At 34.1% G+C, this 27,301-nt stretch overlaps 1 protein-coding gene across 2 annotated transcripts in view; it reads right to left on the reverse strand.

The window, feature by feature from the left end:
• LOC112042929 (peroxidase) overlaps positions 1 to 27,301 on the reverse strand; it is a 91,327-nt gene that overhangs the window by 20,520 nt on the left and 43,506 nt on the right. For both annotated transcript variants that reach the window (XM_024078139.2, XM_024078138.2), the window contains exon 2: positions 4,266 to 4,447. In XM_024078139.2, the coding sequence (XP_023933907.2) occupies positions 4,266 to 4,447 (182 nt within the window). The remainder of the gene's footprint in view (positions 1 to 4,265; positions 4,448 to 27,301) is intronic.

Here is a 27,301-nt window from a genome sequence, read left to right on the forward strand (position 1 = left end):
AGTTTTGCATTGACAGTTACGCAAGCAACCAATCGCAAGGAAGCTATCGACGACATGACGTTGTTAGCCGCACTCATCATGATGTCCCAAAAACCGCTTGCCGTACACAGATGAAATTTGGCAGGGAGGTAGTTCATAGTTAGTAGACGTCCGCTAAGAGCAGACTTTGCGACAGGGCCGGATTAAAGGGTTCAAAGGGTTGTTGAAGTTGCGGGCGTCCACTAGTATAAGATGGCGGAGGTGTTCGAGATTGTTAGTTTGTTATGTTTTTACGGCTAAATAACGAAACTGACTTTGAATTATTTGAATAATAGAAAGCTATATTATCAGCGAGTAACATAAGTTTTATTCTCATGGCAACGGGTACTACGCGAGTGAAACCGCGCATCTTTTAGTTTGAGATAAATCAACATCATTTATAAACTAACAAAACGACGCCATTTTAAGTTTCAAGAATTACTTAGGAATGTAAGTTACTCTCTGTACCACTTTAGTACACACACTGTATGTTAAAGGTTAAAGAGAAAATAAGGTAAAAACATTTAGAATTTCTTTAAATCTCGCAAGTGGATAATGTTGATATTTATTTAAAGAACTCTGCTTTCAAAGGTCAAAGGTAACTGAATCTCTTTCAGGTGAATCGCTAAAAATTTTACTTGAAAAATACTGAAATGTGATTGAACTTGTCATCATGAATTATGGGTTTACTCACGTTTACGTAAATAATATTAATGTACGTAAATCGTACAGGTTAAACACCTTTCAACAATAATTTTACTAGTGGATGTCGCGACTTTGCGGAAAATTCCGTTTCTCGCAAATTCCGCTGGAACAATGAATTTTATAGTAGAACTAGCTGACGACGCGCGGTTTTACCCGCGTGGTTCCCGTTTCCGTAGGAATACGGGGATAATATACAACCTATAGCCTTCCTCGATAAATGGGCTATCTAACACTGAAAGAATTTTTCAAATCGGACCAGTAGTTAGATTAGCGCGTTCAATCAAACAAACAAACTCTTCAGCTTTATAATTAGTATAGATAAGTTAGTAGAAAAAACTTCAAATGTTACTTCGCCACTTTACAGGTACAGCGTCGAACATTTTGCTCAAGAAAAGTAATTAAAAAAAAAATATTTTTCTTCAAGAAACATACTACAAGTATGTATAAGCCAATTAATTAACCAGATCCTTATTTATATATCATATTAACATAATATTCATATATTTGTATATGAATATGTTAGTACCTGGGTTCCCTGGGCCGGTGGACATTCCCCTTTCAGCATTTATAATATTAGCATGAAAATTTTATGTTCATTAAAATTTATTGCTAATCAAATTAAATCTTTTCATCGTAAAACTTAATTACTGAGTTTATTGAACGATTTTGAAGTCTCGTCGTCGACTAAATTATTGTCATTTTAATTTGTGACGGACAGCCCGGCTTGTCAATAACCAATACATAAAAAATAAAATTGAAAAGTCTGTCTGTGATTTCAAAATAACAATAATTCAGTGGCTGGTGGGAGGCTTCGGCCGTGGCTAGTTACCACCCTACCGGCAAAGACGTACCGTCAAGCGATTTAGCGTTCCGGTACGATGTCGTCTAGAAACCGAAAGGGGTGAATTTTCTTACTCCTAACAAGTTAGCCCGCTCCCATCTTAGATTGAATCATCGCTTATCATCAGGTGAGATTGTAGTCAAGGGCTAACTTGCAAATAATAAAAAAATATATATAGACATCTAGCGAAAGCTGTAGAAAATATTCTCATTCGCCATCTGTATAGCTATCTCTAACGGATTTACCCTATTAGATATTTAAATCACTTTATTCAGACCAATGTTTATTTAGTGGCGGACCCGCTACAGGAAGAAACTTCCGTTTCATGTAAACATTGACAGTGTTATTCGTTAAATATTTATTACTTTTTTAGTCATCTAAATGATATTAACATTTAATGAGTAATAATTTGTGCAACGATTTTCTACGTGCTATAATTGGATTACAGTGGACACACAGAATAAAGAATGATACAGAATGAGTCTATACAAGCAGTGTTATGAGGTTGGTGAAACCCATAAAAAACAACGTCACGCGTCTCCTTGACATCCGCATATACAAACATTTTTCATAATTTGTTTTTCAAGATTTAACACTAATAACAATTACGTAAATTGATATCATAATAGACTAATAGTAATAATCAAAAAATCCCTATAAAAAATAGTCCATCTATTTTTTTTAGTTTTTGTGAACAGATTTTAGAATATTTAAAAACTGAAGCTATTTTTCTTGAATAATATTAAAAATTACTGATGCGATGCTTCGTGACGTACTGACTCGAGTACTGATTCGTTTTTGAATTTGTATTTGAAATGCCTGCATCCCTGCCGTGTTCCGTATGCTCTATCTGCCTATTATTCTTTATTCTGTGAGTAAACATAACAAATTATGCGTAATATTGGTACTTAATCTAAGAGACTAAAGCTAAGAGTTATTAACTATTATTCATCTAAATTAGGAACAACCAAATAAACACAATATTTTTGATATTTAAACTCAATCTGATGGAATCAACTCTATTTTTTTTAAAGTATAAATACATGCAGAAGTTATTTAAATGTATCAGTTGATGACACCTACTAGTATAAGTTAGTAACTAGGTACATGCTGTGTTTACATAGTACGATTATTACAATACTTAACTAAATAGTAAAAATTGTATTGAATCGAAAAAAGAGAAAAATTTAATAAACTTGAGTAATATAAACCTGAGTAATAAATAATTAATTGCTTGTAGTACCGAAATAATTTATGCTTTACAAAATTTTAATTATGAAATAACAATAATGGGGCACCTTTTTCGTTTTACATTATTAAAATAAAAGGTAAAAGGGCGCTTGATTGTGAAAATAATGGGGCTTAGTTAACGAGTTTCATTGAATTTGGCGTTAGTCAACCTAACCTTGAAGTCTCAAGCGTTTTAAAGGTCTAAGGTTCGATCTCTACCCGAATAACTATTGTTGTGCCGGCCCTTAGTACAGAAAAGAGACATAAAAATAATATGGCTGCTATTATTTCATATATAGTATCCTGTAGTATCAACATGCGACATGAAATAGACAAAATGTCGTCCAAGCAGTTCCATTTCTTTCGTCGCAACGCAATGAAAGAGATTGTATTGGTATTTCCGGTTGCACCGCCATTAGTTTTTTGTCTATTTCTCTGCACAAGATATTTCATTGGTCACCATGTTAGCACTACTGGATTCAACTTTTGTCTCAGCCAAGTTCGAAACCCCTATAATATTCGAGACACGCACTCGCGTGTCCAGCCCAATTTGGAAGAACGAGTGACTAAACTACAAGGTATATTTACATTTAATTTACTTACTCAACGCATTTAAAAGTATATTAATTAATTTAACAGTAGGAATTATACACGTGTCACTTATACTTGCAATTCATAGTCATGCTCGGGAATTAGTTGTTAGACGGAGTTTAATTCTACATAACATCGTTTAGTTCATTATTCAGACGACTACCTACTTTAAGCAGGATCTATTATACTGTGGCAGGATGCAGTGGTATTAACAAAGATGTTTTACTATGGATATGTCACTAGCGCGTCAAAACTGAGGCGAACAAGAGCGGCTAATTGTATTAATTTTTTTTTTTTTTATTGTTTACAAGTTAGCCCTTGACTACAATCTCACTAAGTAAGTAATGATGTAGTCTTAGATGGAAGCGGGCTAACTTGTAAGGAGGAGAATGAAAATCCACACCCCTTTCGGTTTCTACACGGCATCGTACCGGAACGCTAAATCGCTTGGCGGTACGTCTTTGCCGGTAGGGTGGTAACTAGCCACGGCCAAAGCCTCCCACCAGCCAGACCTGGACCAATTAAGAAAATCTCAATCTGCCCAGCCGGGGATCGAACCCAGGACCTCCGTCTTGTAAATCCACCGCACATACCACTGCGCCACGGAGGCCGTCAAAATTTCATTAAATATCAAGTTATTTAAACAAAGAATACCTGAATATTCTATACAATGTAGAGTTTTGTGTTCAGGGAGTACAAAAACTCTATATAAGTAGGTACATAAATATATAATAGAATTAAACACAAAATTATGCGTGTGTGCGCTCAGTGGTGTAGCTAAATTCGGATCAGTTTTTGCGGTGATTTTGTAGGCACGTAACATATCTACAGTATAAAATATCTTTGGGTATTAAGCTCACTTGTTATACACAGTGCTTACCCAAGTCCATTGACTGGTAATCTTTGAGCTGGGAAGATACCGATATTGTTGTCCTGGAAGTTCGACGGGAAGCCCTGTAGGAACGCCTGCGATGGGTTGGATTGCAGCAGGTTCAAATACTGACCCACTGCTAAGCCAAACATGGCGAGAAGGCATATCATGGTGGATGTCGCCATTTTTATCTGAAAATAAAAAAAATAAAAATTATTTGGTCTTATATTGACAATGATGTTAGAAGAAAAAAGAGGTAGACAGGTTATGCAAGTGGCACGTTAAAACTATGCTAATTAGCGCAGTCGCCGCACTGTCATCGCACCATTGACAACACCGCTGAAATAATTTTAGCGCGCCAGTTGTAAATTGTCGTACCCACTCCTAGCACAGTCTTTCTCGACTAGTTGGATGGGAATGGGAATATTGGCCATATTATAAAAGACTAGCTGACGCCGCGCGGTTTTACCCGCGTGGTTCCCGTTCCCATAGAAGTACAGGGATAATATATAGCCTATAGCCTTCCTCGATAAATGGGCTATCTAACACTGAAAGAATTTTCCAAATCGGACCAGTAGTTCCTGAGATTAGCGCGTTCAATCAAACAAACAAATTATTCAGCTTTATATATTAGTATAGATTAGTATAGATATAGAAGATATGGAAAGTATTATTTTATAAAAAAAAAATCCAATTTGGTTTATGTTACCTAGCTACTTATTTTTTCGTTTTAACATTATTGTCTATTGAGTAGTGTTTCGTAGGAGGGGTCATTCAGAATTTACTACGTCTATGCTTATTTTTTCCACCAATCAGTGTTTCGCTTAGAAAGGTTTTAACAAACAAACTATAAACACGGAGTATGGTGTAAACTGTGTCGATATCGCATCTACTTGAAAAATTAAAGAGTGAATTGTATTTCACTAGCTGATACCCGCGACTTCGACCGCGTGAGGGATTCCACAATTGTTTCCAAATTACAGGAAAATGCTGTCAGTAGATTTTGCGTGAAAAGGTTCATACCATTATAACAATCAGTTTTTTGCAAATCTTGCAGAATTTATGGTTTTCTTCGAGGCATCATAATCGTATGTGTTACTCCATTATATAATCTATCTCCATTCCAAATTTCAGCTAAATCGGTTCTGTTGTCGCGGCGTTAAAGACAGACAAATATCCATACAAAACTAATTCTTATTGAATTATAATATTATCAACAAAGAAACTAAGTATTCAATTATCGACTAGTGAATACCTTTATTAGATTAAAAAGGTTCCATCTTTATAGATGCAATCCTAAAATAACACAAAAGTTAAAAAAATTAATGTTAAACTTCACTATTTTCTAAAGCGAACCTCACAAGCTTTCAGAACTGAGTGAAAGAGTTAGACATAACAGTAGGTATTATAAACTGATTTTATGAAAACGTTCACGCTCTAATTGTTCAAAGTTCTGCAAAGTTTCAGCCCTTTTATTACTTTCAAATATCCGTTCAAGTGCTAAGGCATGACAGAAACTAATTAAGTTATAATGGCATGCATTGATTTACGCACGGTAAGCACTGTACCGTGTAATTGCGTATTGTCACGTAGTTAACTGAGACGTAATAACCAAGGCTTGAGCCAGCTTGAGCAATGATTTTGTAAGTCAAAAGAGATATAGATAGATAGTTCATGCACATTTTATCAATAGGTCCTCGTAGACAGTGACAGCCCAGTGGATATGACCTCTGCCTCCGATTCCGGATGGCGATAACTTTTCAGTTATTATATATTAAAAAAAAATAATACGTGTTCAAACGGTGAAGGAAAAAACATCGTGAGGAAACTTGCATATCTATCTGAGAATTTTGTTAATTTTGTGTGTGAAGTCTCCTAATCCGCATTGGGCCAACGTGGTGGAGTATTGGCCCAACCTCTCTCATTCTGCTGAGCACGAGTCTCCTCTCAGAATGAGGGGGTTAAGCTATTAGTCCACCACGCAGGCCCAATGCGGATTCGCAGACTTCACACACGTGGAGATTTGAAGGAATTTTCAGCTATGCCGGTGTTTTTCATAATGTTTTTCCTTCGCCGTATGTTCTTAAAATGGACATAACTGAAAAGTTGGAGGTTCATACACCGGTTCGTATTAATCCCTATGCTCTAGCCCAGTGGATTTCGATTCGGATATACCTACTCGCATAAAGTAATAATTATACAACTCTGTTAGGATTCAAAACATTCAAAATTCATTTATTTCAATTAGGCTTAGTTTACAATCACTTAAACGTCATGATTTAATGGTAGTAATTAAAATCGAAAACTTAAAATTAAAGTTACGAGTTAGTATTCCGATGAGACATAGAAAGCGGTTTCTAAAATGTGCTGGTCCCTTTTTTAATATTTTTTCTTTAAAAGCTTTCAAAATTTTTATTAAAGCTTTTGTAAACTGATTAACGGAATTCCCTTTAAGCCAGTTAAATTTTCTTCTACCTCTCTCACCTACATTTCAAAATGTTAAAACGTTGTCTAATATAGGTAACTTTAGTTGACTGCAGTTAGGGGCTTACATAAATTGACACTCTCGTTCAATTAGAAACGATGCTACCCTGGGGGGTGTTTTCAACTAACTTACGCTGAATTCGGATTAAAATTTGTCACTCGGTAAATGCTAATATTCTCGCTATTATTTTAGGGTAATATAGGGTAACATATCAGCTTAACATTAGCCGGAAAATTAGGTAATTTACTAGGTAATGTTGCCTAATTAATTAGTTATTATGCGCGTTTTACATAAATCAAAGATTATAAATTATTCATTTAGCTTTTAAATAAATATTAACTGTCATGTAAATGAATGTGAAATAAAAGAAAGATTGTGAAGTTTCCGCACTATCATTCTATACTATATATTTTAAAGAGGTGTTTGTGATATTTATATTAGGGTGAACTACTGGATCTACTGAACTGATTTTGAAAATCCTTTTACAATTAGAAAGCCGCGTCATTTATGAGTGTCATAAGCTATATTTTATTGCCATATTCTCGCGTGAACGGGAACTACGCAGCTGAAACCGCGGGGCGTCAGCTAGTATATAAACAAGGTAATAAATAATTTTAAGTACTCATAAATTTTCTCTTACTTTTATAGTCCACTAAATTGATAAAATATTTTCGGTTATTTGGCTCAAATTTAGAATGGAAATAGATTTTTTTCTGATTAACACATAGGCTACTTTTTATCCCGGAAAACTCCATGATTCCCGCAGGATTTGTGTAAAACTGAATTACACGGGAACAAAATCGCGGGCGCCTGCTAGTCTTTGTATACTATTAAGTACTTATATGGATTCGAAATCCTTATTAAAAAGTCAGATCAAGGTTAAAAGTGTACGTTTGAAACGTAAAATGACTTCGCAATTTCACAATAAACTTTGGTGTTAAATCAGGCGTAATACACGTCGGAAATACAATAAATATCGCTAAAACGAAGTAATAAAGCCAGCGACAAAGGCAAAACTCCTATTGTGCTAAGCGATAGATTAAATACGTACCTGGTATTTGAATTTTTGCGAAATAAATAACGCTAACGGCTCCATATTGAAAAGGCATGTGTTATATAAGCTATATTTATGTGCGGATATTTAGATATTATAACGATTGATGCTAAAACTGTATTAGGTACAAGTCTTCATCATCTCAAGAGCGCCCGGAATGATACACTCAGGCCAAAACACCATTCCCGAACGGCTCTCTAAGCCGAGTTCTGCGTTCGTAGAGGAGAAGCTATAAGAGAGTCGTTTGGCGCACCTATTCTGCTTCTGCCCTATTCCCTGATGCCGCTGAGATCCCATTAAGGAGCCTACGGCACTTATAAATCAGCAAGAAAAAAAAACACCATCATCATTTAATCTATTTCATCTATTTTTTTTTACAAGGTAAAATGAAATATTAAATCGTAGACATTGAAGCATTAAACAAAAACAAACCTTATATTTCTTTAAAAATGCCGAAAACGAACGCTACTACGCGATGATCACTGACAATCTGTCAGGGTGTGAGTTACAAGTATGTTGCCATGATGAAAATTCTTAATTAATGTTGAGAGCTAATAAAAATTAATTATAAAAATGCGGGTTCCAAAAATTTTTCATTTTGGGTTTTAAGCCTTATATTTTATGTTCTTTTAAAATAAAAATAATTTTTTGTGCTTAGTTGACACTCGGAATAAAGGTCCAGCTTCCATAGAAAATTGGGACATGTCCTTTACACTAAAGGACATGTCCCAATTTTCCCAAAACTACATTTGTAGAAAGAAAAAGTCCATCAAGTCAGTTATATTGATGTCATATCGAAAAGGCACGTAATAAATAAGCTACATTTAAGTACAGATATTTAGACATTCTAACGAACGTTACAAAGTATTAAAAACGCATTACAAGTGATTAAGTTTAACTAATGAATTTTTGTACCAAAGAAACAGGTAAACAAGATTTATGATATGTCGATAAGCTGGTAACTTTTCCATTTACGAAATAGGCTGATACCTAAATATTTTTAAGAAAAGAACACTAGCAATGGCTTTTTTATACAATCATGATCCTTTGGCATCTAGGCCCTTTCCATTTACGTAGTGATGTCAACGAACTTTCATCATCATCATCATCATCATCATCATTATCAACCCATGTTCAGCTCACTGCTGAGCTCGAATCTCCTCTCAGAATGAGAAGGGTTAGGGCAATAGTCCACCACGCTGGCCCCATGCGGATTGGCAGACTTCGGACACGCAGGGAATTGAGAAAATTCTCTGGTATGCAGGTTTCCTCTCGATGTTTTTCCTTCACTGTTTGAGACACGTGATATTTAATTTCTTAAAATGCCACAACTGAAAAGTTAGAGGTGCATGCCCCGGACTGGGTTCGACCCACACCCTCCGGAATCGGAGGCAGAGGTCATATCCACTGGGCCTTAATAATAATTAATTATTATTAATTAAAAAAAATAATAATAATAATATTTGGGTTTTTAATATTTTCCTTATTGGTATAATATGAAAAATTATGTTGATCCTTCCTGAAATTCCAATAATGTAACCCAAGGTGAACAAAAGTGTTGTATACATGGCGTGCGCTGCAAAAACTATTGATGTTAGAATAAAATAATGTACTACAACTTTGCAGAACACATCATTTTTCGCGACAGCATATATCTATCTTCAATATTTTAGTAGATATAGTACCTTTTGTACTTTAATAAACTATTTATTTCATATACTAAGGTTTACGTCATTATTTACACAATTAAACTTAAACCCTTATCAAAATTAATTACTTAATAATCAAGAGGATATTATAGAGATAAGATTACTACAAATTTTTAATACAAAATTTGTATTAAACGTAATTTTTGGATAATATCATGTACGGAATGTCATGAGAAATCATGCCTTTATAAATTTTGTTATGACTAACTATTGCAAGCTCTTACTCCTTTAAAATACTCCGTCCGTAATATTACAACGCCGTCGTATTTTAGAACGCCTGGCGGTTTTCCTCAGGCCAATATTCTTTTCGTATAATTGTTTTAAAATTTTTTAGTTTTTCTTCTTCTTAGTCCTGTCTGGCACGGTTGTTAATGCTGTGGTTATCAACGGAGAGTTTCTGGCTTCGATTCCCATCTACATTAGGATTTTATATGACAGTGGCTAGTTAACGCTTAGCTTTAGGTCAAATATTCAGATATCGGATCAGGTAGACAAGGGATAACAAAAGAAGTCCAGAAAATTGCTTTTGGTAATTGAAAAGCAATTTTCTGGACTTCTGGGCTATCATAGCTAACGGACATCCTACTAATATTATAAACGCGAAAGTTTGTATGGATGTTTGGATGTTTGTTGGACTCTTTAACGCCGCTACTACTGAAGCGATTTGGCTGAAATTTGGAATGAAAAAAGATTTTACTCATAACTAACACATAGGTTACTTTTTATCCCGAAAAATCCAGGGTTTCCCGAGATTTGCGAAAAATGATGATTTTGATGATATTAATGTTTGTTACTCTTTCACGCCTCGACTACTGAACCGAATTAGCTGAAATTTGGTATTGAGATATGTTATAGCTTGCAGAAGCTTGCAGAGACGAAGGGCGCGGGCGTCCGCGCGGGCGTCCGCTAGTTAGTAATAAGCATAGAAATAGAAATATAATAAGTAACCCATTTATCACTAATTCAGCGAAACAATCTGTACACGTATCCGACTCACACTGGCTTGGCTTTTTAATTTTTTCTATAAAATTTCAAGCTAAATGCGTTTTAGTACGTTTGCTAATACCATACTAGATAAATAGAGTCAATCGCACAAACAACTTCGGTCAACCAATCAGTAGGTACTTATTCGGTTAAAAATGCAGTGCATTGGCCGATAAATTTATTTAGTCTGACAAGTCAATCAAAATTCTATTCCAGTCAATAATTTGTGTTATTTTTAAAATAAAATGTTATTTCCTTTTTAAAGTCTTAATCAATTTTCTGTTATTAACATTGCAAAACCTGGCAAATCGATCATGTTATAGATTTAAGTATATTTAAAGTTGCTTTTTAAATATCTATACTAATATTATAAAGCAAAAGAGTTAGTTTGTTTGAACGCGCTAATCTCAGGAACTACTGGTCCGATTTGAACAATTCTTTCAGTGTCGGATAGCTCATTTATCCTATATATTATCCCCTTACCGTATTCCTACGGGAACAGAAACCAGCGAGTGAAACCGCGTGGCGTCAGCTAGTATATTATAATACTGGAAAATGATATTTGACAATAATTGCACTAATAAAAGTAAATAATAATTCTTATTATATTGTTTTATTTTCAACTCATTATCTCAGACAGAGAAACAGACTGACAATAAACTATATGGTTTCCGTTTTTCTTTTTGAGGTTCGGAACTCCGAAAATAAAGAACAGATATTGCAAAATTCTGTTTGGAGTGTTCCTTAAGTAGCAATCATTAGAGATGCAAAAGTTGCTCTTGAAGAAGTGAATTAATGCAATTTTAGTTTGCTCAAAGTTGTGTAAACTGCCATTTGCTCTAATGGATTCCTCTTTGATAATATTTCTCTACTAGCAAAGTTTTATATGCAATTCATTAAATTAAATTTAAATCTTATACGAGTACGAGCAAAGTACTTATAGTTTGTAGTGACTTTATGAACCTATGATGTTTGAAAATGTTTTAGCAAAGGTATTTTTAAGTAAATGTTAATAATTTTTGACGGCCTCCGTGGCGCAGTGGTATGCGCGGTGGATTTACAAGACCATCTCAATCAAGACCTAGAGGTCCAGGGTTCGATCCCCGGATGGGCCGTTTGAGGTCTTTTAATTAGTCTAGGTGTGGCTGGTGGGAGGCTTCGGCCGTGGCTAGTTACCACCCTTCCGGGAAAGACGTACCGCCAAGCGATTTAGCGTTACGGTACGATGCCGTGTAGAAACCGAAAGGAGTGTGGTTTGTCTTCCTACTCCTAACAAGTTAGCCCGCTACCATCTTAGATTACATAATCACTTCCCATCAGGTGATATTGTGGTCAATAATCCACATCATAAAGATTTAGGTTTTTTAGCCAGTGTCCTTTCATGTAGTTCTTTCAGAAACGGCTTAAGCTAACACTTCACTGGCTTGATTTTTTTTATTATTATTTTTTAATTGTAAAGTATTTGAATATTGAACTACGCGAGTAAAACTGCAGGTAAACGCTAAAGTACATTATTAATTGGAAGTTTGCTCTTATCAACCAAGTTCTCGTTGCTAACTTCGTCTTGCTTATAAATGTAAAGGCTCAACTCTCACGTGATATACTACAGTTTGAATAAGTAGGTATTCACCCTTTGTCTCTATAGTCAAAAGACATTAGAACATTAAAGACGGCTCAATAATTTATAAAACATTCTAAAAGTTAAATAACAATATATTGTGCTACCACTCGTTTACCAAATCGTTTTTGTCGCGCTCTATACAGGGTGATTCGGACTTTAGTGCGGACATTTTTTTTCGTGGTTCTGTATCATTAATAGAACATAAATCTACAAACAGTTCGATACATTTTATGTAATTTTTTTTTTTCAATTTATGTCTCAGAAATAACAAAATAATGGACACATTCCCAAACAAACTGCGCAACTGCTGGCGGCACTTTGTAAGACGCCGACAAAGAAATACCGGCAGTAGTCATATCGCTTCGGCTTCGGCTGACGGGGGTGGCAGGGGTGAGGGGATCGAAAAATCCCTGAGGACGCCTGCCGAATTGCCGATGGGCGACCAGTGACAGACAATCTGCCGTCGCTTGCGCATTTAAGTCGAATCATCCTTTAATGCAAAAGTTTGCGTAATAATAATCATCATTTGTATTTCATTATTCCAATCGAAAGTTTATAATTTTTATTATTACTACGCATTATTGATGGTCCTAAGCCCAATAAAGTATGAAGGGAAAATCGATACTCAACTCAAAAGTGACGACCTTTAATTATTATAAAAAATAATAGGTACAAAAATAAACGTAGAAAGGTCAACGGCCCTCGGCGCGGGCGCTCGCTAACCTAGTACCTACCAGCTGATTTTGTAGTTGCCTATTACTGTGCTATTACTTAGTACAGCGATAGGGTGACCCTCAAATTCTGTTTAAATGTTTAAACTTTAGCTAACGATAACTTTGTTATTGTTGAGTTAAAAAAAAAAAGAAAAAATACGTGTTCATTAAATTTTGTTTATGTACAAAATATAAAAATATCCGTACTTGAAAAAATTTCTTCCTGTATATCGAAACATGTATCCTGTATTTTTAATTAATTTTAATTTGATATACCAAGCATTTGGCCCACTTCTTGGTAAGAGATGAAATTTTGCCTGTAAATAGAGCAAGGTATTCCAAAACCAAATTCATTACCTTCAAGTAGGCTAAGTTTACAAGACAAGAAAATAAACCGGCAAAACTCTACAGGTGCTATTTAAAAAAAAAAACATTTCCTAGAAACATAGCCCAATACGCCGCCCTGTATCCATCAAATACGGCCCCCCTATATACGCCTATAGACATGTTACTTCCGAAGAATGAAACTCACTATTGATGAAAGATTTGTTGAAATCCAGCAGTTTTTGAGTTTAATCGTCACATACAAAAATACAATCTTTCCTCTTTATAATATTAGTGCAGATAAGGAAGTTTCGGATATTGATTGACAAAGGAACCCTAAAAAGGATTCTTGTCAACGCATTTACGCGAAAACTGTTCGTCAAAGAACATCTCGTTGATTGAATCAGTTTTTGAGTCGGAAACAATCGCTTTCAACTAAACTTGTTATACGGTTAATTGTACGTTTTGTACTTTTTCCTTTACATCGAGGTTAAGGTTGTAGGCTTTGTTGTAAATCAATTGGCTGTTACATAAAGCCTTATCGAGTTATATTCAATCGATCTTCTATTATTTCGATTGTTGGGACTGACAAGTAATATGGTGTAATATTATATTGATTTATAAGAAGTGTTGCTACATGTATTGTTGAAAATAAAGAAATTAGGTACATTCATAATTTATGAATGAAAATTATACTTAAAGGTATTATTAAACAGTGAAAAAGATATTTACATAATGTTACTGAGATTATTTAAAGGCATTTTGATTAATTGAAGTCTTTTTATTTATTAAAACTTTAAATTGATATGTAGATACTACTAGCAATGGCGTAACTACTCAGTAGCTAGGCGGTGCAATGCCCCAGGGCTCAGGCTCAGGAGGCCCTCGAAACCTTACCAGAAAATCGCAAACGAATTGAACTTGACAAATTTAAAAAAACAGAAAAAAAAACGAATGAGTAACTTTGCATTTTTAACCGACTTCAAAAAAAGGAGGAGGTTCCCAATTCGAGTCTATGTTTTTTTTCTCTTTGTATGTATGTTACTCGATTACCTACTCAAAGACTACTGGACCGATTTGAATATTTTCTTAAAGTTTAGAGTGTAGGGCCCCATTTTTGCATTTGCACTAGGGCCCTTGGTTACCTAGCTACGCCACTGAATACCAGAGGCAGTTGTAATTTTAAATTTAGGACTTAATTTACGCAAGCAAACTATTTAAGTATTTACAACTACATAGTTATACATAGAGAATATTCGAATACGGTAATTCGATTACCTAATTTAAAGAAATTTCTTGATACGGGCATTCAGTGAATGGTAATTTTTTTTTTATCTATACAGCGTGTTTAATGTTAGGCGTGGTTAATTTTCAACTGTTGGCAATTTGCCTACATTTCCGTTTCACTAGAGTAATGTTGTTGGAGTTATGTCGGTTGTATAATTGACACTTTTCCTTTAAACTACGCAAGTCGAGTGACAACAAAAAAAAGGCGCGAATAATGAAATGTAAACTGATTAAGTACAAAAACTATTGCCATGTTTCCTGGAATTTTGTTAGATTTATCTCGTAATAGAGTCGTTTAGATACTTGCATTTAAAAGTATCTACGTAGTTTGAGAAACCGAATAATTTAGGGGCTTATATGACGACACAGGAATGATTTACGGTTTTGATTTTAGGGTTTCCTGTGTAAAAGATCCCAAGGAAATACTTTTTAGTCTAAATGATGCCTAAATGTGTTTTATTACTAAAGTCTAAATGAGTTAGAAGTTATGTCCCTAAAATGACGTCGATTGATATACAGATGATGATGATGATACAAGTATTCATTCAGATAGATTTCATTGAAATTTTCGATGTTTTTGATTATTATTCATTTGGGCTCTATCTAATTCACTTTATTTATGTATTTAACAAACAAAAACAAAAAAATATATTTGTATCGGTCAGGCTACTTTCAAGTGTTACCGTCAGTAATTAAAAATAATTAATAGATATACTTAAACCTACTTAGATGAAAAAGCCATAAATGGGTAAATAATACAACATCTTAAATCCTACTAATATAATAAGCGCGAAAGTTTGTTTATTACTCTTTAGTACTACTGAAGCGATTTGGCTGAAATTTGGAATGGAAATAGATTTTACTCTTGATTAACACAAATGCTACTTTTCATCCCGGAAAAACTCATGGTTCCCTAGGGATTTTTGAAAAACTAAGTTTCACGCGGACGAAGTCGCGGGCCTCCGCTAGTAAATAATAATATTAAATAACTACTGAACCCTGTAAAGAAAAACAATCAAGTCAAGGTTAAGCTTACACATCACAACATGGTTTTTTCCAACAAATCTCCGTATTCAGTGAAGCGTGATTTAGGTCAGAAATGAAACGAAGGTAAAAAATATTAGATAAATAAAAATGGGCAAGAAAGAAAATTGTTTTGTACGGAAGTGAGGGTTTATGCGACACAACAATGCGACCGTGGCGATAGTATTGTTGTCATACTTTACGAGCAAAAAATTTATGGGGAATGCTATAGTTTTAGTTATAGTTTCCGCGGAAATATGGGAATAAAGTATAGCATGTGATACTCACAACCGCCCGCGACTTCGTCCGCGTGGAACTCGATGTAAACTTTCAACTACTCCTACTCAACTCTACCCGTACCCTACCCCTACCCTACCCTACCCCTACCCTACCCTACCCCTACCCTTACCCTTACGTCATCAACCCATATTCGGCTCACTGCTGAGCTCGAGTCTCCTCTCACAATGAGAGGGGTTAGGCCAATAGTCCACCACGCTGGCCCAATGCGGATTGGCAGACTTCACACACGCAGAGAATTAAGATAATTCTCTGGTATGCAGGTTTCCTCACGATGTTTTCCTTCACCGACCCTTACCCTACCCCTACCATTTCCTGAATTTTCTTTGCTATAAACCTCACGGAGCCCGAGACCTTTCCAACGAATGCAAAACCGTGGAAATCGGTTCGTGTTTTCTGGAGTTATAGCGTCAGAAAGGAAAACCCGACTTATTTTAATATAGTAGAATATTGGTAAAAGAATTTTGAAAATCGGTTTAAAGATCCAGATATTACGCCCTACGAACTCACAAATTCTTTGTACCTAAAATTAGTTTATAGTTTGAAAGACTAAAATTTTATTTTTCAAATAGATAGCTATTTTTTTATGATTATTATCGTGAATAACACCATAATTTAAAAGAAGAATGATGATAGACCATATTACAAAATTTGTTCAGAAAGTAGTATATTTGATTATTGAGTGAGACGGAGAATTAGGGTATTTTCAGATTTTTCTTTTCTTTGTGTTTATCTCATTCAAATCAAACCTAAAGAACGCTTCAAGCTTAGCAAGCACACGTACACGAAAATGATTTAACGATTTTAATGTATCTTAAAAACAAAAGAATTGAAAAAGTATAGACATAAATGTCCTTAAAACTCTATTTGAGATTTATGTATAAAAAAATCTGTTTATAATTTAGTTTAAAAATATGTATTATATATACAATATATTTCGATAAAACTGAGTAAATGATACAAAATATTATTTTGCCAGAAATGTGTTACTTTGGGGACAAATTTCTGAAATACTGAAACACTGGATAGTACAACTAATCCTGGGATAATCTCGTAAAGTCCGGTCACCATATGAGCTGCCTTATTATAGTTTAATTTAGTGCGATATGGGAGCCGTAAACGTATCGAAATAGGTATTACACAATCTTCCAAATCACGTTATTTAAAACTGAATTGTTCCAAAGAAAATTGAATGAAACCCTTCTATAGTAGCCCAATATCCCATGCATTGTGTTGTTATAACTCAAAAGGATTAAAGTTATAACTCCCAGCGGCTTGAATTTTTCCGACACTTCCAACATTTATTGTCATAAATGAACCAATTTACAAAATACCCTAACAATGTATTCTTAGTTCTATTTATAACTTCCTCATAAAAAAGTAGGTATATTGTTAAAAACCGCATGAAAATTTCACGAGTTTATCTCAAACAGACAGATAGACGCGGTAAAAGATTTCGAAAATACTAGTCTAGATTTTGTTTTATTATAATAATTATTACTACCGTTATGAAGCGACGTAGATATATCTCTGGTATTTCATGTAGTATCATAATAAATCAGATCAACTACTAATTGAGGTTTCACATTGCCAACGATGTGTTAAATTTAAATTAATGACGTACTACCATTATAGGTGAAGAGCAGGTCGACATATTTGTGTAGGCCCTTGAGACTATCACTTGCCTATACCTCTTCTCTATAGATATTGATTTAGCCCCAATACTAAGAAGTATTGGGGCTAAATCAATATCTCCAAATTCAGTTGTTTTTCGCAATAATTATCTTTGAAACTATTTAAAATTTTTACTACTAAAATAACTGGCTTATAAATTTTTTACTCTTGAATATTACAAATTAAAGTTTTAGGCTTACAAAATGCTATTTTTTTTTTGCAAAAAGAAAGCTCCACTACTCTCCGTTTAATAAAAAAATCAGCGAACTATGAAGAGGGCTATGTTACCACACAGAAAAAATCCGTCAGATTATCAGCAATCTGAACTGTCGCAGCCCGGTTCCACCTTATATTGCATCATCACTTAGCCAGGTGAGGTTGTAGCCAAAGGCTAACTTGTAAAAAATAAGAAAAAAAAAGTGGCTACTTAAGGGAGGTGGAGAGTAGTGTCGTACAAATCAAGCATATAAAATCCCAGCTAGGTATCTGTTAGTTAGAGGCAAGTTTTCAGTGTGCCCAAAAATGTCCACCAGTTCTCAGACTATTAGTAAGTATGAGTACATGATCATTTGTAATATTACATTTATTTTGCGTAACAACGCTATTGTCATTACAGCATAGTTAATGACAGTCACGCAACAACAGAATGACTAATAAGTATTTCAGCATGTACTTAAAGATCAGTTTTTTCATTAATCAGTGTCTGCACATGTTAAGCTAGCATTGGAACCGTTAATTATCATTAATATGTAACTTCATACAAATTCGTTAGCCTAGTTAACTTATATCGTTATAAAAGAAATAATTAATACACAGAATACACTATAAATATCAGAAATTAATTACATGTTATAAAACAAAGTCATAAAACAAACAAAAGGTATATTTATGTCAACATACCTAATTTTTGATAATGACATGAGTGTCCTGAGGATGCTTCGATTTCTGAATAAAACGTTCAGGATTTTGCGGTTCCGGAGTGACGTTATCACTTAATATCGTCTGTTTTTCACGGATCAATATATCAATTATTCTCTTATCATATCGAACTTTTGAAAAGTAACGTCTGCTTATATTTAACTAGCTGACGCCACGCGGATACACCCACGTGGTTCCCGTTCCCGTAATAATACATAGCATATAGCCTTTCTCAATATATGCGCTATCTAGCACTGAAAGATTTTTTTATTTTGGACCCGTAGTTTCTGAGATTAGCGCGTTCAATCAAACAAATTTTAAAATTGAATTAATATTTAATATACGTCAAACTCAAAGTTGAAATTATTTTATTCAGTGACAACTTCTTTAAATATTATCTCCATAATACATTTGTTATCGTCATGATACACATTCTATGTATCACTGTTTTTTTGCAGTAGGTATTACAAAATAGTAATGGTGATAATTTCCTTAACAAAAGCTGTAGCTTTTTTAAGATCTAAATATTATATAACTCTAAGAGTGTTTATATTGTTGTTGTTTGTTCACTAATCCAGTTTGTCTAAATATCTAGTTTGGGTAAATATTTAGTTAGCAGTTTACGTATTTAATTACTTCACAAATTGGCTTCTGTAACCTAACAAGGTCAGAGACATTAGATGAATAAATTGTATCACTCCCAAGAGGTTTTTACTGCTTCTAGGGACTGTAGATCTGAGTGTATGGTTTTAATTTCAACTCTATATTTCTGTCGTTTTCGAGATAAAGGGTCTTGACAGGCAGACGGAAAGACAAACAGACGAAGAGACAACAAAGTGATCCTAAAGGATTCGATTTTTCCTTTTAACCTTAAAAAGATTGCTTTAACTTTTTAAGCTACTTAAAAAAAGGCGGAGTTTCTCAATTCGACGCTTTTGTTTTTTTTTTAAAGTTTGTTACCTCATAACTTCGTTATTTACTAACCAATTTTAAAAAGTCTTTTTTGTTTGAAAGAGTATCATATAATTTTGATGAAAATTGGTTGAATAATTTTGTGTTAAAATCAAAACTGTATAAAAATACGTATTTGAAGTTTGTTCCATTTTTGTGTTAAAAAGATTATATTGTTTATATTAAATTATTTTTAGTCTAACTGAAATATTTAAACTGTGGCGTCATTAAATTGAACTAGCCACGCGCATGTTGTTTTAGTGTTTTGAAACTAATTTTATAACGTTTAGCATTTCACAACTGTGGTGTTAACTGTATAATTTAGACTTAATATTAATGACTAGTGTTACAAAGGAATTTAAACATAGTTCTATGTATTGTCGTTTTCTGTGGTATTGTGCCCTAAACAATATTATTTATACTAATAATATAGACATAGAGCTTATGAGGTTGTAGGGGTGGGATCTATGGAACTACTGAACCGATTTTTAAAATTCTTTTACCAATAGAAAACCACATTATTTGTGAGTGTCATATTTTTATCCCCGTATTACCCCGTTTAATTAGGAACGGTAATTACGCGTAAAATTTGTATCAATACAGCATAGTGTTTGCATTTTTTTCGTGTACCCACGTGTACATATTGTAAAAATTTGAATGTAACCTATATTGTGATAATATAGAGAGTTCAGTCATCAAGTTAGAAGACAAAAGTAAAAATTCATTCATTTCAAGTAGGCTTAGTTTATAAGATAGAAAAATAAATTGAATAATGTAACTTAACCTTCTGTATACATAGGAAGAATTGGGATAGAATAAAATTTTAAAACACATTTCCGGAAAATTCAAGTCATACAGCAGTGAAACTTTGTATTAAGAAAATTAAACGTATAAACTGAATTTTAAACTATAAAAATCCTTTTAGTGCCAAATAACTTTATAACTTCCTCAGTACGAGGAAGCCATATCGGCGAGCATCCACGTACCTTTCTGTCAGCTTATAACAATAGTTCTCTACAATGTTGCTGTCCGTTACAAAATGTAATTTTTCATCGTTGAACTTTGTTTCACAACTTGTATAAATTACAACTCACTGGCTCTTTGAATCTTGAAATAGTTCAAAATTTCATATATCTGGATTCCAATATAACAAACACAGGATCATGTGAGATGGAAATTCGCAGGAGAATTGGGATGGCCAAAAGTGAAATGCCTCAACTGCATAAAATTTGGAAGGACAGGAACATCTCCTTAAACACCAAAATGCGTCTTGACCGGACTATAATCTTTCCAATATTCACATATGCAGCTGAGACATGGACTATCATATCAGCTTGGCATCGCATAGAGGCCTTCGAGATGTGGTGATGGCGAAGAATGCTCCGTATTCCGTGGACAGCGCATAGGACCAATGCATCGGTGTTGAAACAACTCAACATCTCGAAAAGACTTTCCACCGCCTGTCTTCAGAGGATCCTCGAGTACTTCGGTCACATTGCCAGGAGAGAAGGAGATAACTTAGAGAAACTTGTTATTAAACACTGGCAAAGTTTAAGGGAAGACACCTCGGAGACGTAGCCCGATGCGTTGGTCAGATCAAATCCGCACTACTCTTGATACAAAAGTACACGAAGCTCTACAAGTCGCGAAAAGCCGAGCCGCATGGCGTGACATCGTGCGGGAAAAAGTCGTGAATGTGTGATAGGTGTCACGTCGCTCAGTAATGAGGAACACGACGCGGAGAGAGAGATAGAAAAAATGTGTAGTGTTTGACTATATATACATTATTCACCGATAGTGGGAGAAAGCGGGCAGCAAAGATTACAGTGTATTATTGGAAATAGATAGGCTGCTCGAACTTTTTTCGGAATGAATGTGATAGCGCCATCTAGTGACTAGATACGGTATTTTTAGTATAGTAAAAAGTATAAAAATAATAATGCATATTTTTTGTAAAGGAGAGACATTTTTTATTTTGTAATAGTTGAAGAAACCAATTGAGAAAAACAAAAAAAAAGACAAAAAGTTTTCCTTTGTTACCCCCGGGCTCGAACTCAGAATTATTATATTGTACCTTTGTTATGCACCACTAGACCAAATGACTATGTGGAAAATCGTTGAAATTAATGTACACTTACTGTTTTTCTTTAATAATACCTTTGCTTTAGAAATACAAACACATTCTTTCTATTACGCGTCAAAATTAAAAGGATAAATAATTCTTTTTTTTCGGTTTTTTTTCCGTACTTACACGGGTTTAATCTCTAAAAACATTCTAGTACGTACACATCTATGTAATTGTATTTACTATCCTGGAATCTTAAATCTAGAATGTAGATGGCGCTGCTTCATAAAGATTTCACGTTCTTCTAAGTTCCCATGGCATGGCGGGCAGTCTCTCATTGTCGTTGGTGGCGATCGGACGTCCGGTGCTGGCCATAATAGTGTAGTAATGACTTACTGCTATTACAACAAGGTTAGGGGACCTTACAATATGTCTAAATCAAAAGAAGCAATGAATTATGATTTTGTTTGCATGACTGAAGAACGGAACTTTGAATATAATTACCAATTTTGATTGGGGCTTTATTCAGGAGTGCAGAACACAAAAAATATATTAAAAAAAATATACCGACTAAACTAAAAAGCGAAAAAATAACATATTTTGTTCTACCTGCTGACCAATTTCAGGGCGGTACTAAACCGATGATGATGATGATTAATTCAAATATTATAATAAAAATACATAGTCTAATAGAGAACCTCAGCCCAGTGGGCTATTTGTTACAGTACGTGAAATAAGTTTTTGATTTTTTATTTCTTGTAACTTGTAAATTGTATATGGCTACACTAGTGAATTGGGGATAGCCTGTAATGTTAGTGTAAGTCTTTAAAAAAAATACTTATCAAGTTAGTAGGTATATAACATAAGTAGCATTTCTCAAACACTCTTGGCAAACTTAGACAGACATCGAGACGTGCTTACAGTAGAATTTACAAAAGGGACAAAATACAAACAAGACTTAAAACAATAGTTATCCATCCGTTTCCTTTTCTATTTGGGTCAAGGTTATTGAATACGATTGTTATTGTTAATTACTTGGTACTTGTTTGCATAGAGCCTTATCATGTTGTATTCAGTTGGTTTTATAGACTACTTATATAATTGAAAACCTTTGTTATAAAAGAGAAATAAATAAAACTATTATTAAAACTCGCGATCTCTGCGCAAACTTTCAACCCCCCAAATTTCCAAATCTACCAAAATTGGAATTGGTTTTGAAGTGGTGCTTTTAGTTGGTAAAACGAAATAAACATACAAGACAATAAAATACATTAAATAATATAAAAACAGTAACTTTAGGTTTTACTTTTATGGATTAGACAATTCTTTACAAATGACTGATCCAGTAAATATTTTATCATCTTAATGAGATGCTAACTAAGTAGGTGCCGCAAACAAAGATTTAGGTATCTACTCGTACTAAGTAACGTAAACGTAACTTCCAAACTTTTCTGAGGGCCTAGTGGCAGTTTGATACTAAATATCGCGTTAACGTAAACACGAATTTCTAAGGAAGTGAAACAGCGCCATCTAGTGGCACTACTGCACAACTGTTTCAATTCCATATAAATTCGCGTTTACGTCAACGCGATAGTAACAGTATGAAAATGAAAATATTGAAAACTCAAACTAGGCACACTGTTCATAATGTTGACATCAAAGGTCAATGTCCTTTGATGTTGACATCAAAGGACATTGACCTTTGATGAACAAATTATCCATACACAATGGCTCAAACCCTTTTCTTATACTCAGCTAAGCCTAAGCTTTATAAGCATGTGGCTTGTTAATGGCACAGTGCTGATAACTAATTAGTGTACCTACCTGTAACGCCAGCCAAAAACGATCAAGTTCATCGTCAAGCCAAATCCCTAAGCGAGCTGCACTTGATCGTGTGTGACTGGCAAAACTATTTTTTTTATTAGCATCGCATAAGGCTAGGCTCGCAAGCTTTTTTTGTGATAGGTATAATTATCATTATCTATTTGCCTGAGTAAGTATATCTAATTATATTCATTAACTGCAGACAAATTTCTTTCACTTTTCAACTTTTTCTGCGCAGTTTATAGAAAGAATGTCGGGTAGTAGTAAAAATGTTTTTTATAAGGTATTTAATGTTGCGCTTTTATGGTATTGTCGATATTCATTAGCAGGTATTTTGTTCACATTTCCGATTTGTTAAGAGTTACGTTGCTTGTGTAATTGATATATTTACTTTTTAATTATAGTCGTTGTAGTTGCACCGACTTGCAATGCTTTAAATAATAATTATTTACCTTACTGGGTATATTATTTACATTAGTCAAACAGTTTAATTGGCTGTCTAGCGGTTGATGACTTTTTTATAACGTATCTACTTAATTTTCTCTAAAATTATATAGACAGTTACCTATTCGAATACGTAGATATCTCTATACCTATTTTTACCATTGTAGTATATACTACAATCCATCTATCTACCTATACTTATAATAAATCTGTAGAGAGGTCATTTCTGTACATGAAATATATTTCCAAAATAACTATCAAGGGATGTTTAGTGATCGATACTGATGCCAAAAATGCAATCAGTAAAGTTTTTGTCTGTCTGTCTGTATGTTGGTTATAGAAACAAAAAAAATACTCGACGGATTTTAACGTAACTTTGTACAATTATTCTTCATACTCCTGGGCAGATTATAGTATACTTTTCATAACGCTAGGAGCAATAGGAGCAGAGCAGTGAAGGGAAATTTTGGGGAAATGGGAGAAGTTACTCCATTTTTACAGCGATACTACTGTAAGGGCTGGATTAAAGAGGCCTAAAGGCGGACAAAGTCGTGGGCGTCCGCTAGTAGTAAAATAAGTTGCATACAATCTCATCTCATTTTGTAAATTTTAATAAAAAGCCGATTCTTTCAAATTTTATTTGAATGCTCCTTTTTCTCGCACACTTTTGAATCTCAGTTTTCAATAGTTTTTATGTGACGTTTTGTACCCCTTACAAATATAATAAAATAAAATTAATTTACAATAATAATTTATCATAGTTACATCAACGTAAATAAATTTGTTCCTAAACTAACTATCGTCGTTCGCTCGTTTGAAATGTAAAGCCTAACAAAAGCCGGACAAGCCGGACACCGTTTATTTCGGCCGGACACGGAACAGAACTTTATCCGGCTTACTATATCCGGCTTTATCCGGACACCTGACAACACTATACCCACTCTTAACACAATAAGTCATATTTAAAAACATGGCAAACATTTTTTTAAAGGAGCAAAGTAAAGGGTTTTAAAAGTACCAAACGCAATTTGCATAACAAGATATTTTATCATTCTCTCAACACCAGACGTTTATTGCTAAACTTGCATTTAGATCACTGCCCATTCACTTTCTATCCAGCACAGTCTATTAAAACTTAGTACTCATTGTCACTAATCAATGGGCCTATCGATTGTTGAACATTGGGGGCCATGATTGAAGATGCCTAGGAATTATTTCTTTCCTTGAAAATCTTTTAGTTACAATGTGTAAGAAAACTGAGACTTGGAAAAGGCGTTCCTTGATTCACGTAACCTAATAGAAGTGACGTAGCAAATAATGTCCAAATTGTGTAGAACAATATTAAAAGATTTTATATTTAGATGTAAGTATTTATTATTACATAGAATAAATATAGCCAATAAATAATAAATTAACAAATACATTTCATCTAAATTTTAAACTAGAGCTCTCCACGCATACTGCAATCCTGGTACTTTATTGGTACTGGTTATATATATATTGGTTATTTTATTGGAGCTTTATGCATTATGCTAAAATTGCTGCCGGTTCCTCTAAGCTGCGTAAAATATCTTAATTATAAAAATTACCTCATATCTTCAATATAATATTAGTATAGACAATAATAGTCTATACTAATATTATAAACGCGAAAGAAACAAGATGAATTTTGGTACGAAGGTAAATGGGACCTTGGAACAAAACATAGGGTACTTTTTCACCCTAAAATAAAAATAGAAGATGGTGAAATAGGGGTTGAAAAATATATGGTAGTCCTTCATTTTTGAGTTTCAGTTTTATACATTTGTTCATAAATCATAAAAAAAAATACGAAATACAATGTGATTCAAGATTTTTTAAAATTCAACGCCGAAAGTGGTGAAATAGGAGTTGAAAGTTTCCATTGATTCCCACGTGGACTAAGTCGTGGGCGTCTGCTAGTATACTATATACTATATAATATACTAATACTATTTGTCTAATTAAAAAACAATTTAAATGCTTTGGTAAGCTAGGTATTACTATTTCATCCGCACTTTGGTAAGTCGAAGGTACAAACGTACTAATTTTTTTGTAAAAAGTAAAAAATACATTGTTTTTAAACTCTCATTGGAAATCGGTCAGTTCCGTTGTTCTCTAATTAATGATATCAGCAAACGTCGTTCGTATCTTGATTCAGATTATGGCATAACAAAGGCTGAGGGCGTGAGTATTTAGGTTCAGAGAGCGGATCTGACCTTTGTTGTCATACTTTGCCCTGCGCTTTTGTGTCTCACGTTCACAATTAATTAATTAGACACGAGAAGAAAATGCTGCAAACTATTTTATTATGATTGTTTAGGTATTTTATTTATGGTATAATTGGTTATGGCTGTGGTATGAATAATTGCAATGCAATTTATAAAATACTAACTCTCGTTATAAACCCATATTCGGCTCACTGCTGAGCTCGAGTCTCCTCTCAGAATGAGAGGGGTTAGGCCAATAGTCCACCACGCTGGCCCAATGCGAATTGGCAGACTTCACACACGCAGAGAATTTAGAAAATTGTCTGGTATGCAGGTTTCCTCACGATGTTTTCCTTTACCGTTAGAGACACGTGATATCTAATTTCTTAAAATGCACACAACCGAATTCGAACCCACACCCTCCGGAATCGGAAGCAGGGGTCATATCCACTGGGCTATCACGGCTTGTTAAAATACTAACAGACTCCCGCGACTACGTTCGCGTAGAAACCTTTGACAACCATAAAAATGTTAGTTAGGTATACCAAATCAACCAGATATACAAAAAATCAAAAAAAATATTATATATAGGTTGTATAACTACAGCCTATATATAAAGCCTTCTTCGAAAAATGGAATATTCAACAATTCGAACAGTTTCTGAGACTCAAACAAAAACAAACAAACAACCCTTTCAACTTTATAATATTAGCACAGAAAACATATTTACAGCAAATATTAGTACAGATATTCGTCTAACTAGGAACTTCAGAGTACCTTATTCTGATATTTAATGTAATTAATATAAATTAAGGAACAATGTATTGCGGTTGGACCACCGCTCGCCAAGTGTTCGATGAAGAAACCAAATTAATTACCTAGTTCCTAAGTTTGTACTGAGCTCGTTGATTTTCGATGGTATAGTTATTTTATAAAAGCCTGCTGGTAATAAATTACAATTGTATTCGTATTCTTTTTATCATACTTTAATATATTTCAAAAAAGATCGTGGTATATTTTAGATTTTCCACATTCGAATTCTAAATAACACAATATATTGAGGATATCGCGCCGGAAACCGATTCTATAAAGCTTTTAGCTTTATAGGTATCGATCTAGTGTTAGACTTGGTAAAATTCATACGGATTACATACACCAAGAGCCAAACTACTGAAGTTTAAAGGATCTAAGTTGTTCCTTATTAATTCTTTTTTATTCCTATTCGTATACCAACTGCTTCACTTTTAGTTTAGATATAAACCAGTAGTTCCCAAACTTGATTGGGTCCGACCCACTAAACAAAAACGGACTAAGTCGGGACCTACCTCTTGGCCGTTTTAAAAAGAGGCATAAAATATTAGTAACGCTCAAATTACATAATCTTTGTGATTAGGTTGTGTTATCATCACAGTCAACAACAAATAATAGTTACTGTAAATTAAAC

The sequence above is a fragment of the Bicyclus anynana genome, chromosome 10 (genome assembly GCF_947172395.1).
Source record: "Bicyclus anynana chromosome 10, ilBicAnyn1.1, whole genome shotgun sequence".
Classification (NCBI taxonomy): Eukaryota; Metazoa; Arthropoda; class Insecta; order Lepidoptera; family Nymphalidae; genus Bicyclus; species Bicyclus anynana.